General features: G+C 51.7%; 1 protein-coding gene across 2 annotated transcripts in view; it reads left to right on the plus strand.

Moving 5' to 3' along the window:
* The first annotated feature begins 10,996 nt into the window (after positions 1-10,996).
* Positions 10,997-14,450, plus strand: part of FCHSD2 (FCH and double SH3 domains 2) — a 115,597-nt gene continuing 112,143 nt past the window's right edge. For both annotated transcript variants that reach the window (XM_033052218.1, XM_033052219.1), the window contains exons 1-2: positions 10,997-11,169; positions 13,329-13,426. In XM_033052218.1, coding sequence (XP_032908109.1) covers positions 11,149-11,169; positions 13,329-13,426 — 119 coding nt within the window. In that variant the 5' untranslated portion in view covers positions 10,997-11,148. The remainder of the gene's footprint in view (positions 11,170-13,328; positions 13,427-14,450) is intronic.

Genomic DNA, 14,450 nt, shown 5'->3' on the forward strand with positions numbered 1-14,450 from the left:
ATCCAAATGTGAACAGGGCAGCCCAGGACAACCCAGGGCTTCCTTCCCCAAATCTCCCAGGGCTGCTCCTGGTGTCAGCAGGGCTTTTCTGGGAGAGGTGATGGAACTCCCTGGAACTGTTGCCTTCATTCCCTTCTCGTGGTAAAGGGAGTTCTTTGAGGAAGCCTTGGTTATCCTGGCAGCACTGCTGACAGGGACACCACTGATATTCCAGGCTGAGGATAAGGGGAAACTTGTACCACAAGCAGGTTGTGCAACCTCTGTCCTCAGAGCTTTCCAAGACCTAACAGAATAAAGCCCTGCACAACCTGGTCTGATCCCAGAGCTGTCCCTGCCATGACCAGGAGGTTGGACTGAGACCTCCTGAGGTCCTTTCCAACCCAACTTATTCTGTCATACTCTGATCCAAGGATCCCAAACACATCAGTGATGGAGCAGCATCATGACCTGGTCTCCTGTGGCTGCGCTCCCCTGAGCCGTGGGTCTCTGTCACAAACTGGGGCAGTCACAGGGAGTTTTATTGATCCCTTTCTTTCAGCTTCCACATGAACTTCACCCTGCAACCTTCCATGAAATCCAGTAAGGCTGGACTCTGAACCCTCCAGCTGGTGACATTTGATGACACTCACCTCAGGCTGGAAGCTGTCATTAAAACCAAACCACGGACTCAGGCAGAAACAAGAGAGTCTCATCGTCACTGGGATCTACCTCTTCCTGGTTAGGAAACCCCATGAGGAAGACCCTTCCCTTAGCTAAGAGCCTGCAGGTGTTTCCTGATGATTCCAGGCGTGGGGACTGTCCAAGTTGTCCCTTTCAAAGAGTCAGTCATGGGGTGTCCACGGCAAAGTTTTGGAGCCGCAGATGGAACCCTCAGGGCTCTGGGATTTTTAGAACAAATAGGTTATCTGATAAGAAAAGCCCAGGCAGAGGTAATTTTGGGAGCAGGTATTTCCAAGGGAAGTGGATGGAGATTTCTCTCCAGATAGATAATCACCAGGGAGAGGGATTGCCTCCAGTTTACACAGGAGTGAGTCACTCACCTTCCTGTGGCAGGAGGAAACCTTGGCAGCCTGGCACTCCATGGACCTTTCCTTTGTAAGGAGGAATACCGCTATTTTGGGAGACAATGCTACAATGCTCTGCTTCTTCCCGTGTCCCTCAGGGCCAGCAGCGTGGGTTTGGGAGTCCCTGGAACAGTGGTGACCCTCCTCACCACCCTGGCTCTGGGCTTCCTGCCCCACCATGGCTACAGAGGGATGGAGCAGGGGGAGAAGTGGGCAGCTCTGGAATGAGGTGACCTTTAAGTCCTCTCCAGCGCAAACTATTTGGTGATCTTCCATGAGGAGGTGGGAAGCGATTATCTCACAGCAACGTGGGTTTAGGGTCTGTGGGAAGTTTGTTGCTGAACTGCTGGGTGCCCTCTGCTCTGAAATTCAGGTCCCACAGAGAAATCCTAAACCCCAGTGAGACAGAGGATAAAGGGCAGGATTGTGGGACCAGCATCCACAGGAACTGGGGCATGAGCTCTGCACCACATCCTGGCCTCCTCAGAATAACTGAGGCTGCGGAACTTACCTGCAGTCTCTGCTCCAAGGTCTCTGACCTTCAGTGAGCTCAGCTTTTGTCAAGGATAGGCTTGACTGTCTCCAAGGATGGAGATTTTCCTCCTGCCCAGTGGGACCTCTCCAGCTCCTCCATCACCTCTGCCTCTCTCAACCCATCCATGCTCCCCAACCTGGCTCTGCTCCCAAACTCCCTGAGCATTCCCATTCCATCATGCAGGTGGTCACAGCAGTCATGAGGGCTGTTCAAGGATCTCTGGAGCCTGTCCTGGCCCTCCAGGACTCCCTGGAGCGTGCAGGAGAGGATCTCCCAGGTGCAGCTGCAGTGGGACATTGCAGGGGTGGGATCAACAGCCAGGCCTTGGGTTAACCCTTCACATCCCTTCTCCTCCCAGCTGCCCAGGCACTTCCTGCTGGTAGAGGACAGCACTTAGGCCACGTCCCTGTACCTCCCAGTGACATCCTGCTGTCCCCAGGATGCCAGTGAGGAGTGGGTAGTCCCTTGGGAAGGGGTGGGGAATGCCACAGAGGGATGACAAAAATAGGGATAAGGCACAGGGCTCTCTTTAGGTCCCAGCAAGATCAGAAGCAGGTTGGTCCAAGGGACAGCCTATCCTTTGGGAAAAGGAAAAGGGATGCTCAGAAGACAAAAAACACTCCCACATCCTGGCAAGGGCAACCTGCACTCCCAGGCAGTGCTTCCCTCTGGTGAATCCATCTCACCCGGTGCACAGAGGTGCTCTGTGTCAACAATGCTCATCTCAGCTTGTGCAACCGTGGAGTGAGCATGTCCTACACACTCTGATGAGTATCCCAGGTGCTGTCCTGCATCCAGAGCCGGGAGGGCAGCACGGGGCTGCCCAGGGCGTTCCCAGCTCCGAGGGCTCCGCGTCCTGTTCCAGCCTGAGCCGGGACACGCCGCTGCCAGCAGCCAAGCGTGGCACAGCAGGTGAGTCAGAGTGCTCTGCAGCATGGCCAGCCCTGCATGGCATTCCTGGGAGTCTGGGCACGTAGGAAAGCAAACACGGGCAGCAAAATGTGCCTGCCAAAGCAGCAGCAGCAGCAAGGACGGGAAATCCTTATTTTGCATGGTTTAGATGCATCCAGGGCCACACCTGTGAGGTCTGGGGGTTCATGGCACAGTTTTGCTCGTGCAAATGCTGGCTAGACTATGGAATGGAATCATGGAATGGTTTGGGTGGGAAGGGACCTCAAAGATCATCTAGTCCCACCTTCCATTATCCCAGGTAGCTCCAAGCCCCATCCAGCCTGACCTTGGACATTTCCAGGGATCCAGGGGCAGCCACAGCTGCTCTGGGCACCCTGTGCCAGCCCTGCCCACCCTCCCAGGGAACAATTCCTGCCCAATATCCCATCCAACTCTGCTCTCTGGCAGTGGGAAGCCATTCCCCCTTGTCTTGTACCTCCAGGCCTTTGTCCATCCCCAGCTCTCCTGGAGCCCCTTTAGGCACTGGAAGGGCTTTGAATTCTTCCCAGAACCTTTTCCTCTCCAAGCTGAACCCCCCAGCTCTTCCAGCCTGGTTCCACAGCCCTTTTCCTGAGCTGTCTTTAGCCACATGTTCCCAAATAGGCATCTTCTCTCTGAAGAGCCAGTCTAAAGCTTAACCAAGCTCATGTTTGTGCCTCCAAGTGCTGGGACTTTCCAGATTTAAGATCTGCATTTGTGGATGGGCAGCACAAATGGATTAAAGTATTTCATGGAGTTAAAAGCCAGCACAAATTCTTGTTTCATTTCCCCTGTGACTCAGAGATGAACACTCACTCCTTGGCATGGCTCTCGTGTTTGCCGTTGTTCCCCATCAGCTGCTCCTGGGGAAAAAGAACCTTTCCCAGGGCAGGAGCAATGCCCTCAAAGCAGGAAAAGCAATTTTCGTTGGAAAATCACAGATCTTCGCAGTGAAGAGGGGCTGGTTTTATGCAGGTAATGTATGCAGGCTTATTTAGAATCACAGAATCATTTAGGTTGGAAAAGCCCTCTAAGGTCATCGTGCCAGCCATTAACCCTGACCCTCTGTGTTCACCACTGCATTGTGTGCCCAAGTGCCCCAATTCAGTGCTCTCAGGCACTGATAATCCACTAGGCTTGAACAAACTCATCTTTAGCAGGGCAAGATGAGGCTGTTCCTTGCCTTTTGATGAGAAACCAGCACTGAACTTGTATTTGTAAGGGGTTTACTGCTGCTTTCTGGTGCTCAGGCTGAAAACAGTAATCCAAGCTCACAGAAAACTCAAACCACTCAACAGATCTCCATTTTTACATTGGAATATTAAATTAGGGGATTACCTGTTAAAATGTTTTGATTGGCAATTACAGCCATAATGACTTAATGCTCCAGGAGAACAAAAATCTCTGGGGCCCTTTCTTATTCTCTTTCACATTTGGGGGTTTTCACCTCTCCACCTCTCAAAGCCTCACCCTACAATTACATCATCTCACTGGCAAAACCAAGCACCAGAAGAGGCAAAGTGGCAGGGGTGGGGTTGGCCTCTGTGTCTCTGCTCATCTGCAGCAGGGGTAGACCACTTCTGCCCTCAGGATGGGAGCAGGATGCTGCAGCCCAGAGCGTTATCTCTGGGCAGCAGAGAGGAATAGGAATTGAATCAGCTGCAGGCACGTTGCTCCCACCACTTCTCCTTCATTCAGGAAGTTTTGCTTCCCCTTTGTGTGGGATGATCCAGCTCTAAACCCACGTTTCTCCCACACCCGCCCTCAGGAGGGAACATGCCAGACCATGCACAAAGGGGAAAAAAGTGCTGAAATTGGCTTATGCCACGCTTTCAACACCGTGTCCAGTTTCACTTCCTTCCTAGCCTTGGCAGAGGATGGGTAACTCCAAGATCTCCATGGCTGGTGACCTCTGAGGCCACACCTTCATCTCCTGATGTCCTCTCCTGTCTGCATCAAGGAGCTTCCTCCTCATCCAGGTCCAGTCTCCCTACAAAAGGAGATTTCTTAGGAGCTTCCTCTCTGTTTCCTTCACTGGCACCCAGTGTCAGAGGAAGGCTTGGCACAGACACCTTTTGTTTGGAAAAGGTGCTGGGAAAAGGGAATCTGTGTATGATTTTTACCTTTATTCTTTACCAAGAGAGTAAAGCACAGGTTTTCCAGAGAAGCTGTGGCTGCCCCTGGATCCCTGGAAGTGTCCAAGGCCAGCCAGGTTGGAGCAGTTTGGTTTAGTGGAAGGAACTGCATGAGCTTTAAGGTCTTCTCCACAAACCATTTTGTGATTCCATGATTTGAGGCTGCATCCAGACCCCAAGGTTTGCAATTCCCCTTGGCCGAACAAGAGCCAGGCTCTCAGGCTGGGAGTGTTTGGGGTTGGAAAGGGCTGGAAAGGACACTGCCTCTTCCCTGCTCCCCTGGCTGTAGGAAGAGAGGTGGAAAAGGGATTTTAAGGCTGGCCAGGGTGAATGGAGGTGCCTGCACGAGAAAGCACCCGGAGAAACTCAGCGCCAGGGTGGAGGGGATGGCTGGTGCTGATAACCAGGGCTGCAGTGGGACGTGGTCCAGTGGGAGCGCTGGAAATGAGCCATCCCTGTCCAGCCCAGCAGCTGTGGGCTGATACAGCCCCTGTGCAACTGAACCCCAGGGAGAGCAGGGCTCTGGTAAAGCCAGGGAGCAGCCAGGTGCTGGCATCTCCATCATCCTCCCACTCTGGAGGTCACAGCCCTTCCCACTGCACTCCTGACCCACACACTGCTCTGGAGGTGCCCTGACCTTCCTGAACATCCACCCCAGATGCAGAAAACAATCCAGCAATCCCCTCTGCAGCTGTAAATAAGGAAGAGAGGGGCTCCCCACCTCTTGTCCCAGCCACACAATAGCCTAGAGCCCTGTGACACGCCTGGTCCCCAAAACTGCTCCCAGGCATGCTTCTGTAGAACCTCCCTTCAGGTGCTCATTCACTCTCTGCCCGAGATGGAATTTTTCTCAGCTGCCCTGGAGGAATCACAGAATCACAAAATGGTTCATATTGGAAGAAGCCTCAGAAATATAAAATGTGTAAGGTTGGGAAGGACCTGTAAGACCATCACATCCAGCCCTTACCCAGCACCACCATTATCACCTTTAAACCACATCCCCAAGTGCCACATCTACACATTTCAGGACACTTCCAGAATCCTCTGGGCACCCTGTGCCAGGGCCTTCCCACCCTCACAGGGAATGATTCCTTCCCAATATCCCATCCAGCCCTGCCCTCTGGCAGTGGGAAACCATTCCCTGTGTCCTGTCCCTCTCTGCCTTGTCCCCAGTCCCTCTGGAGCTCTCTTGGAGACCCTTTAGGCACTGGAAGGGGCTCTAAAGTCTCTCTGGAGCCTTTCTCTTCTCCAGGCTGAAGAGAAAACTCTGAGGAGACCTTACAGGAGCCTTGCAAAGGAAGGATCCAGGATACTCAGCCCTCTCCATGTGCTGCCCTTCACATGCCACCATCCACCTGCAGATAAAAATACCCTGGTGGGAGCAGGCAGGGATGGACCTGGCTGGGACAGACAGTGCTGGGATCACAGCAGTGTGCCCTGGGGACAGACAGTGCTGGGATCACAGCAGTGTGCCCTGGGGACAGACAGTGCTGGGATCACAGCAGTGTGCCCTGGGGACAGACAGTGCTGGGATCACAGCAATGCGCCCCAGTGAGTTTTGGGTTACACATTAACAAGAAAAAGAGGGGAGCAGCCGTGGAGGTGACGCACGACCGGGCAGGGAATTTATAGCAGGACAGCGTACAGGACAGCCTCATCCTGACATGCTGCTGGCAGCAGCAGGTTCTCTGTGACCTGAACACACTGACACTCCTGGGATCAGATCTGTCTCCATTGGCCAGAGCCAATTTACAGCAGGGTTTGTCAGTCTGACAAATTTATACTCCCAAGGAAGGTGGGGGAAATCAAATGAGGACTGTAAGAAAGGTGGGGACAAACTTTAAAACAAGGTTTGTTGTGATAATACTAGGGGTGATGGTTTTAAACAAAAAGGGAGGAGATTTAGTCTAGATACAAGGGTTTTATAATAAGGGTGGGGAGGTCCTGGCACAGGACAGCTGTGGCTGCCCCCGGATCCCTGGAAGTGTCCAAGGCCAGGCTGGACATTGGGGCTTTATATCAACAGAGAGACCACATCCACTTCAAAGCACCAAGAAGCAGTTGGAGAGCCTTGGAAACACATCCAAGCCGGGATGGGACACAGGGCAGACACCACATCCTGCTCCAGATGCCTCGCGTTCACATCTGGTCACACGCAGTCAGGGAAAGAGCAGGAAAGCTGCCAGTTCCTGCAGGAAAACAAACCCCATAAACCTGCCAAGCGTCCCTGCTCAGAAATATTTACACTTTCAACGTGTTCTCATGGAAATTAATCCCAGTCTCACCCCTGCAGGTATGGTAAACATTAGAAGTGAGGAATGGGGAGAGGCCAGGAGAGCGGAGCGAGGGGAACAAAGCGGTTTGGGTGTACCAGCCTTGCCCAAAATGTGGTGGAACAGGCCCCAGCAGGACGTGGCAGGGCTGCTGGGGTTCCCTTCAGCCCAGCCAGACCTCCAGCCCCCCGTGGCCATCCCGGCTGCCCAATGAGCCCTTCCACCCCACTGTGAGCTGGAGGAGCCTGATCCCATCCCCTGGGCTTGCTGCATGCTTTGTGAATCTTGTCCTTCCCAACCCACATATCTTCTTTCCTCTTTTTCTTTATATTTTAGTATTTATTTATATTTTTGTTTGCTGGCTGGAAGCAGCGGTGACAGCCCTGAGCTGTCACCTGTCCCTTTCCCGTGGCTGATCCCGGTGTGATCCGCATCCACATGGCACCCCCACGTGGGGAAAGCCTGGAGGCTCCGGCTCCATGGGAGGGAGGAAGGAAGGCTGGAAACACCTCGCTCAGTGCCTCCATCGGCTTTGAAGGCCTGGAATAAACACTCAGAACAGAATTGTGCATGCCAGATAATGTCAGACTCTGGATTTACCTGCTCCTGGGAGTAGTCGAGAACATTATGGACATTATGGCTAATTATTCCAGATAATTTTGTCCTTTGTTTTTTTGTTTTGTATACTTTTATTCACTTTTTCTTTTTCATTTTTTTTTCATTATTTTATTCTTATCTATATATGATCTTAGATGCATTTTCCAATATAAACGAATTTATGATTCTGTGTGCATCTCTCTCAATTATTATATCCATTAAGCTTTTTATTACTTGCATATTTATTTAAATATATAATAAATTTTTATACATTAATATTTGTCCACACATAATATAAAATAAAGGTTCCTATATTTTAGTTTCCTATAAAGAGAGCTGGAGAGAGACTTTGAGCAAGGGATGAAGGGACAGGACAAGGTGGAATGGCTTTCCACTGGCAGATGAAATGGATGGGATACTGGGAAGGAATTCCTGGCTATGAGGGTGGGCAGGCCCTGGATCCCTGGAAATATCCAAGGCCATGCTGGATGGGGCTTGGAGCACCCTGGGATAGTGTAAGGTGTCCCTGCTCATGGCAGGGGTGGAATGAGATATTTTTAAAGATTCCTTCCAACAAAACCATTCTGGGATTCTGTGATATTCCTAAACATTAATATTTACCCCAGTAAAATACCACACATTCCATACAAAAAGGTGACTTCCCTCAGGAGCTGGCAGCCCCCTCGCTTCACGGTCTCCACTGGTGAGCAAACCCTTCTGCCAGGGCGAAATCCAGGTTTGCAGCAGCTGCTGGAGAAGGAGAAGCTGCTCTGGCAGCCGGAGCTGCGTTCACCACGGCCCCACACAGGTTCCAGCTCGCTGCATTCCGCTCGGAAGCGCAGCCTGGCAGCCAAGAGCCCTCCAACACATCGAGATTTTGCACTTTAAAAGGTTTAAACCCCTGCAGGGCTGAAGTTCAGATGTGCAGAATGAACAGGCCCAAGGGGAGAACAGAGCAGCTGCTGGGGGGCTGAGATCCAACGTGTTGCCTTTGCCTCACGATGGGAATCAGGAGCTCTGCTCCCTAAAATCCCTCTCCAAATTTTGCTTTTATGGCTAAATTTTTTTGTTTGTTTGTTTTTCTTCTGGATGAGGGAGTAAGCTGCTGTTTTCAGCTGTGGGTTGTCACCATCAGCTGGAATTCGGCTCTTGGGGTTTCCAGCCTTGATGTCTCATCTCTGTTGGGGTTCCCTGAGAGGTGTGCATTGCTCTGGTTCTGTATTCTGTACCCTCCCTCACAGAAAATGAAATAAAGCAAAATGAAATGAAATAGAATGAAATGAAAATAAATTAAATTTAAATTAAATTAAATTAAATTAAACAAAATAAAAGTCAATAAAATATAAACCGATAACTGGTCTAGTGGAAGGCGTCCCTGGCCACGGCAGGGGATGGAACTAGGTGTTCCTTAAGAGTCCCTTCCAGCCCAAACCATTCTGGAATTCCATAATACTCAACTACCTTCAAGTCCTGCAATCAGAGAGGAGAAATCAAGGGATCTAAAGGCTCATCATAAAATTATGCTGTGAAAACAAGTGTTTTGATAAAATACACAACACTTAAACTACTGACTTTTTGATAATCTTTATTTCACAACCTTTTTCTCCTCTAATATCAGCAGTATTATTAAGATGTGGAAGAGCCATGGTCAGCTACAAGAGGCAGCTCCATCAGGGTTTATCATCCCAGATGCAAAATCCTCCAGGATTCACGTTGAACCTGCAGCACTACATGAGTCAGGCTCCAGGGAATCTGTGCTCAAATAGATAAAACATGATTATTCATGGAAGAATACAAGCAAATAGTGGAAAAACAACTGCATCATAAGGGAGGATGATACATCTGCCCGCAGGCCTGGTACCTAAAATGCTTCTCAGTCCTGCATGCAGAAGTCTGGGCATGATTTTTTCAGCAGCCTGGGCTAGTGGAAGGTGGCAGGGGAGTGGAATTGGATGAGCTTCAAGACCCCAAACCATTCCATGATTCCATGAAGGGCTGCACGTGCACATCCCACCCTCTTGCAGCCCTAATAGAGAAATGCAATATATTTTCACAGCATCTGCTGGTGCACCAGGTTCTACTCATCATTTTAAGTTTCCCAGGGAGAAAGAGTTAAGACTAATTAGCAGCACTAAATAAACTGATAGCTGGAGGGGAAAGCAGAATTCAAGTTGCATTCTAGTTTTAGAGGTGGTTAAAGCATCTTTAAAGGCGAGGGGTCATTTTCTGGGAGCTGGAGCACAGCAGCTCATCAATAATGAAGGAGCCGGCGCTGGAGCAGCGGCAGCAGCGCTGGAGCACTCGGAAAATGCAATTGTGGGAATTGCCTGAGGATCTGCAAACTGCCCCGGTAATTTGCTTAAGGAAAACAGCCGAATGCATGTTAATATTTCAGAGATTTTGTTTGCAGCACAACTGATAAGCAAAGGGCAGGAATTTCAGTGCTGGGGAGGGGGGTTAAAAATCCCCAAAAGTACTTCTGATCAGGGGTTTTTAATTCACACCCACTGAAACACGACAGGGCTGGGAGCATCACTTCTGCCTCCTGGGCTCTCTGCGTCTGCAATGCTCAAGAGTTCAGCTTTGTTTTATTTTCCTCTGGTTGAAAACCAACCCCGTGCAAAGGCTCGTGTCCAGGTGCTCTGCTCCCAGCGTGCTACCCTTGGGACACACCAGGATCTGGGTGCCAGCATCAAGGGATTCTCCAGCTGCTGTTGGGGTGATGGTCCCTCGTGTACTTCATCTCCTGCTGCCCAGCTCTGTTTGGACAGCCTGGAAAATACTGGAGGGAAGGGGATGGCTGCTTTGTGCTGGGGAGCATCCCTGGGGTGCCACCAGCCGTGTCCTGCACCCCAGTCCCGGTGTGTGGCTCCTGTTCTGGACCTTGGAGGGCACTGCACTCCTCTGAGCACCCCAACAGCATCCTGAGCACTGCCCGTGCGCAGCCTGCACCCTCCCTGTGCAAACCCCAAACCCTTCGTGTACCCCATTGTGCACCCCATGCACAGCCCTGCACACCCCATTGTCCCCCCACTGTGCACAGCCCTGCACACCCCATTGTCCCCCCATTGTCCCCCGCATTGTCCCCCGTCCCGCCGCCCCAGTGTCGCCCCCCCGTGGCCGCCGCGCGCCCCCGCGCCCCGCGCGCGCCGGGGGCGTTCCCGCCCCGCCCCTGCCCATGGCGGCCGCCGGGGGCGGCGCGGCTCCCCGGGGCGGCCGCTGGGGGGCGCGCGCGGCCGCCGCGCTCGTCTGGCCGCGTCGGTTTTGTGTTTTTTTTAAACATTTTCTTTTTCCTTCCTCCTTTTATTTTTTTTTTTTTCCCCCCCCACCTCCCACCACGTCTTTTTCCCGAAGTCTCTCCCCGCTCTCCCTCCGCCGCCTCCTTTCCCTGGCGGCGCCGGCACGCTGGGAAGAGGCGGCCTCCCCCCGCCATCCCTCCCTCCCCGCCTCCATCCCTCCCCCGCTCCTCCCGCCGACCGGGACTCGCCCCGAACCGGGAGGGAGACGCTCTCTGCCCGCTCCTCCTCCTGCTGCTGCTCCTCCTCCTGCAGCGGGGGCCGCATCCTGCTGCCGGGGGGGAGGGAATTGATGTGGATACCCAGCGCAGCACCACCATGCAGCCGCCGCCGAGGAAGGTGAGACCCCCGCCCGGCGCAGGGGGGCTGTGCGCGGAGGGGCCGGGAGGCTTCGGGGGTGGCTCTGGGGGGCTGCGGCGTGCGCTGGGCTGGGTTCGGGCTACGGGGGGGATGCGGGGGTCCGAGGGCGCGGGGAGGGGTGGGCTGTGCGGTGGAGGAGGCTGCGGGAGGGTTTGGAGAGGCAGCGCAAGTGTTGGGAAGGGAGCGGGGGGCGCAGCGGCGAGTTGGGGGCTGGGGGGGCTCGGGCGAGGGTGGCCCTGCAAGGTGGGTGATGGGGAGATGTCGGCGGAGTGTTGGGGACTGGGAAAGCAGGGCCGGGGTGGGATGGGGTGTCGGTGAGCTCTGCGGGTCGGGCAGGGCGGGGATGGGGACGCTGGTGAGGATGGAGGTGCAGGGGGGCAGCTCCCGGGGATCCCCGGGGTCGTGTCCAGGAGGGGACACCAGGGCTGGGACAGGGTCAGTGCCCGCCTGGAGGCGGTGGGGCTGTGCTGCCGGTGGGGCTGTGCTGCCGGTGGGTGCTGCCACGGGCGTTTTGGGGGCTCGCCCGGTGCGCTGGTGCCAGCAGCGAGGGCTTGGTTGTCCTGGGGGAAGAAGGTCACGTCTGGAGTTGGTCCAGGGACGCGGACTATCCCGGCGAGTGCCAGGAGCACACGGGAGCGGGGACAGCGGGAATCGTGCGGCGTTTTGAGCCAGGTTCCCACGTGCGATGGGAACAACCTGCGGCTGCAGCGGGCCGGCTCTGCGGTGACCCTGCGGGCCGCGGGGATGGGGGGTGCCGGCAGCGCCGGCAGGCTGGAATGGCAACCGGGGATAAAGGCCGTGCCCGGGGTGGCCTGTCTGCCTAGGCAGGTTGGTATCGGAGAGGGCCGGGCTGCAGCGGGGTCTTGAGCTGGTCCGTGGTGATTTCTGGTGATTTCGGGGGGTGTAGGGCGAGGATGGAGGGGAGGCTCCTGAGGGGCTCCAGGGCAGCGGGAGCTCTGTGGGGCCGGGGCCGGTCCGCGCTCCCCGCTTTGGGGCGGTCAGGGCCCCGGTGGTTTGCTGCCCCAAGGAGGTTTTTGGATGTTTCACTGGGATTTCTCCGTGGGCAGAGGGGATTGCCCCGTTCTCCGGGGTAATAAACCCTGCGACAGTGACCAGCAGAGCAGGGAGCACGCCAAGGTTCCCTTGCCAGGCCCAGAGCAGCCCTGCAGGGAATGAGGGTCTCTCCTTGGCTCATTCCTGCCTCCCAGCCTCTTCTTCTAGGGGCAGACTCTGCTTTTGTCAAGCAAAACCGATTTAATTTCAATTATTCCGATTTTAGTCCATGTTTGGTGGTTTATTTATTTTACATGTATGTCATTCTTTGAATTTGAGCTTATTTCCATCACCTGGGTTGTGTTGTGTGGGTTTAATTATTTTGAGTTGGGCTTTTTAATACACAGATAAAACCAAAAATACTGAAAGTTCACGTTAAAAAATAGATGCTTTTTCTGCTTAAAGTCAGGGGCATGTGATTTATTTTTTTAGTGTCATGGGAAAAACTTGTCTTTGTGTGATGTGATTAAAGGGTGCTTGTTGCTGGGGCATGGTTTTCAGAGTTAAAATAGAGAAGCTCATGAGACCCAGGATTTTTTTTTTTTTTTTTGCCTGGCTAATAAAGGAGAGAGGTGATGGGTGCCCTCTTCCTCTGAATTTCTCATCCCTCTGCAGTAACAGTTTGGCATTTCTGTCCTCATGAATGCATAATGTGTTCAGAGATATTGGTGATCATTTTTTAGGCCGATATGTGGATTTCCTGTGATCACTAGAGGGCTTAAATGCCAACACCTCTTGTTTTACAAAAAACAAGAACAATTCCAAGGTTCCCTTCCAAAGCCAAATTGTTCCCAATACCCGGTGCCATTGGTGTCCTCTGCCAGTTACCAATAAGGTCCCCAAAGTGTTGGAATTTTAGCAGTGCAGGATCACAAGGCTCAAAGGAAAACTGCACCAGTACTAAAAATGTGAAGCCAACCTTCTGAAGCCTTTTCTAGTACGTTTCATGTTTTCACGTTGAAATGTGACTTAAACTACAGAAAATGTAAGTGGTCCTTGGCTTGGTTTGTTTGTTTGCTTGTTGAAATGTGACATGAACTGCACAAAATACAAGTGGTCCTTAGGTTTGTTTGGGTTTTTTGTAGGTGAAAGTTACACAAGAGCTGAAAAACATTCAGGTCGAGCAGATGACAAAACTTCAGGCCAAGCATCAGGCAGAATGTGACCTACTGGAAGATATCAGGTAAGGCTACAGAAAATGTTACCAAAATTCCTTTAAGGTCCAGTTTTTGGAAGAGCATTTGAGTTACAAAATTCAGGAACTGACGATGGAATTTCCTCTTTGGATTTCCTGCTTTTAGGCTGTTAAAGTTTTGACACAGCTGGAAATTATAACTGGAGCTAACACAATGCAAACCATTTTTTTCTTCTCTTCAATGGGGGAAATGTTAAAAGAAACTCACAAACAACATCCAAAAAGCATTGGTCTTTTCAGCAATATTTATTTACATAATATGCTGAGACTTTGATTTACCAGTTGTAAAAGGCTGCTAAAATTACTAAAATATTTTAAAGCCGCTGTTGATTTATGTCTCACTAGAGATAGCTTTGAAAAGCACTTTCAAGCAGATTGCATTTTTTACCAGAAAGTTACCAGAAGATACTTGCATGTATAATTTAAAACTCTGCATGGGTTAAAAACAATAGAGAAAATCCACAGGACATCAGTTGTGGGGGTTTCATTATTCCTTTTACCTAATGTGGTTTGCTTCTTCTGCAATTAACAGTTTGCTTTTAACGAAATATGGTGGGAGTGGGTACCTGGCATTATATGGAGGATTAATCATTCAATTCCTGTAAAATGTTCAGCAGAATTCCATTGCTACCCTGCTCTTTTTGGCAGTGGATAGCCCTCCTGTTAATTATTTAAATGAGATTTCCTGCTTGATGTTTGTATATTAAATGCAAGCGTTTGGCTTTGACAGATGAAGTTCTGTTTGTCTCACTGTCAGCATCCTCCATAAATCAGAATGTCAAGGCTGGAGCCTTTTCTCCCCCTTGTTTTTCTGGGTGTTGAAACACTTTTTTTTTTGTATGGGAAAGATCACAGCGTTCGTTTCCTCAGATTAAGATTATTCTAGGGAGTGTGTAACTTGCAAATGCTGAGTAATGAGTAACAGAGTGATCCAAGGAATTTTCCCCCTTAGATGGAAATTTATTTTTAGAGCATCTAGACCGGGTACTGCTGCTCTAGCCTGCGTTTTGTT

Source organism: Catharus ustulatus, chromosome 2, assembly GCF_009819885.2.
Source record: "Catharus ustulatus isolate bCatUst1 chromosome 2, bCatUst1.pri.v2, whole genome shotgun sequence".
In the NCBI taxonomy this organism is placed as follows: domain Eukaryota; kingdom Metazoa; phylum Chordata; class Aves; order Passeriformes; family Turdidae; genus Catharus; species Catharus ustulatus.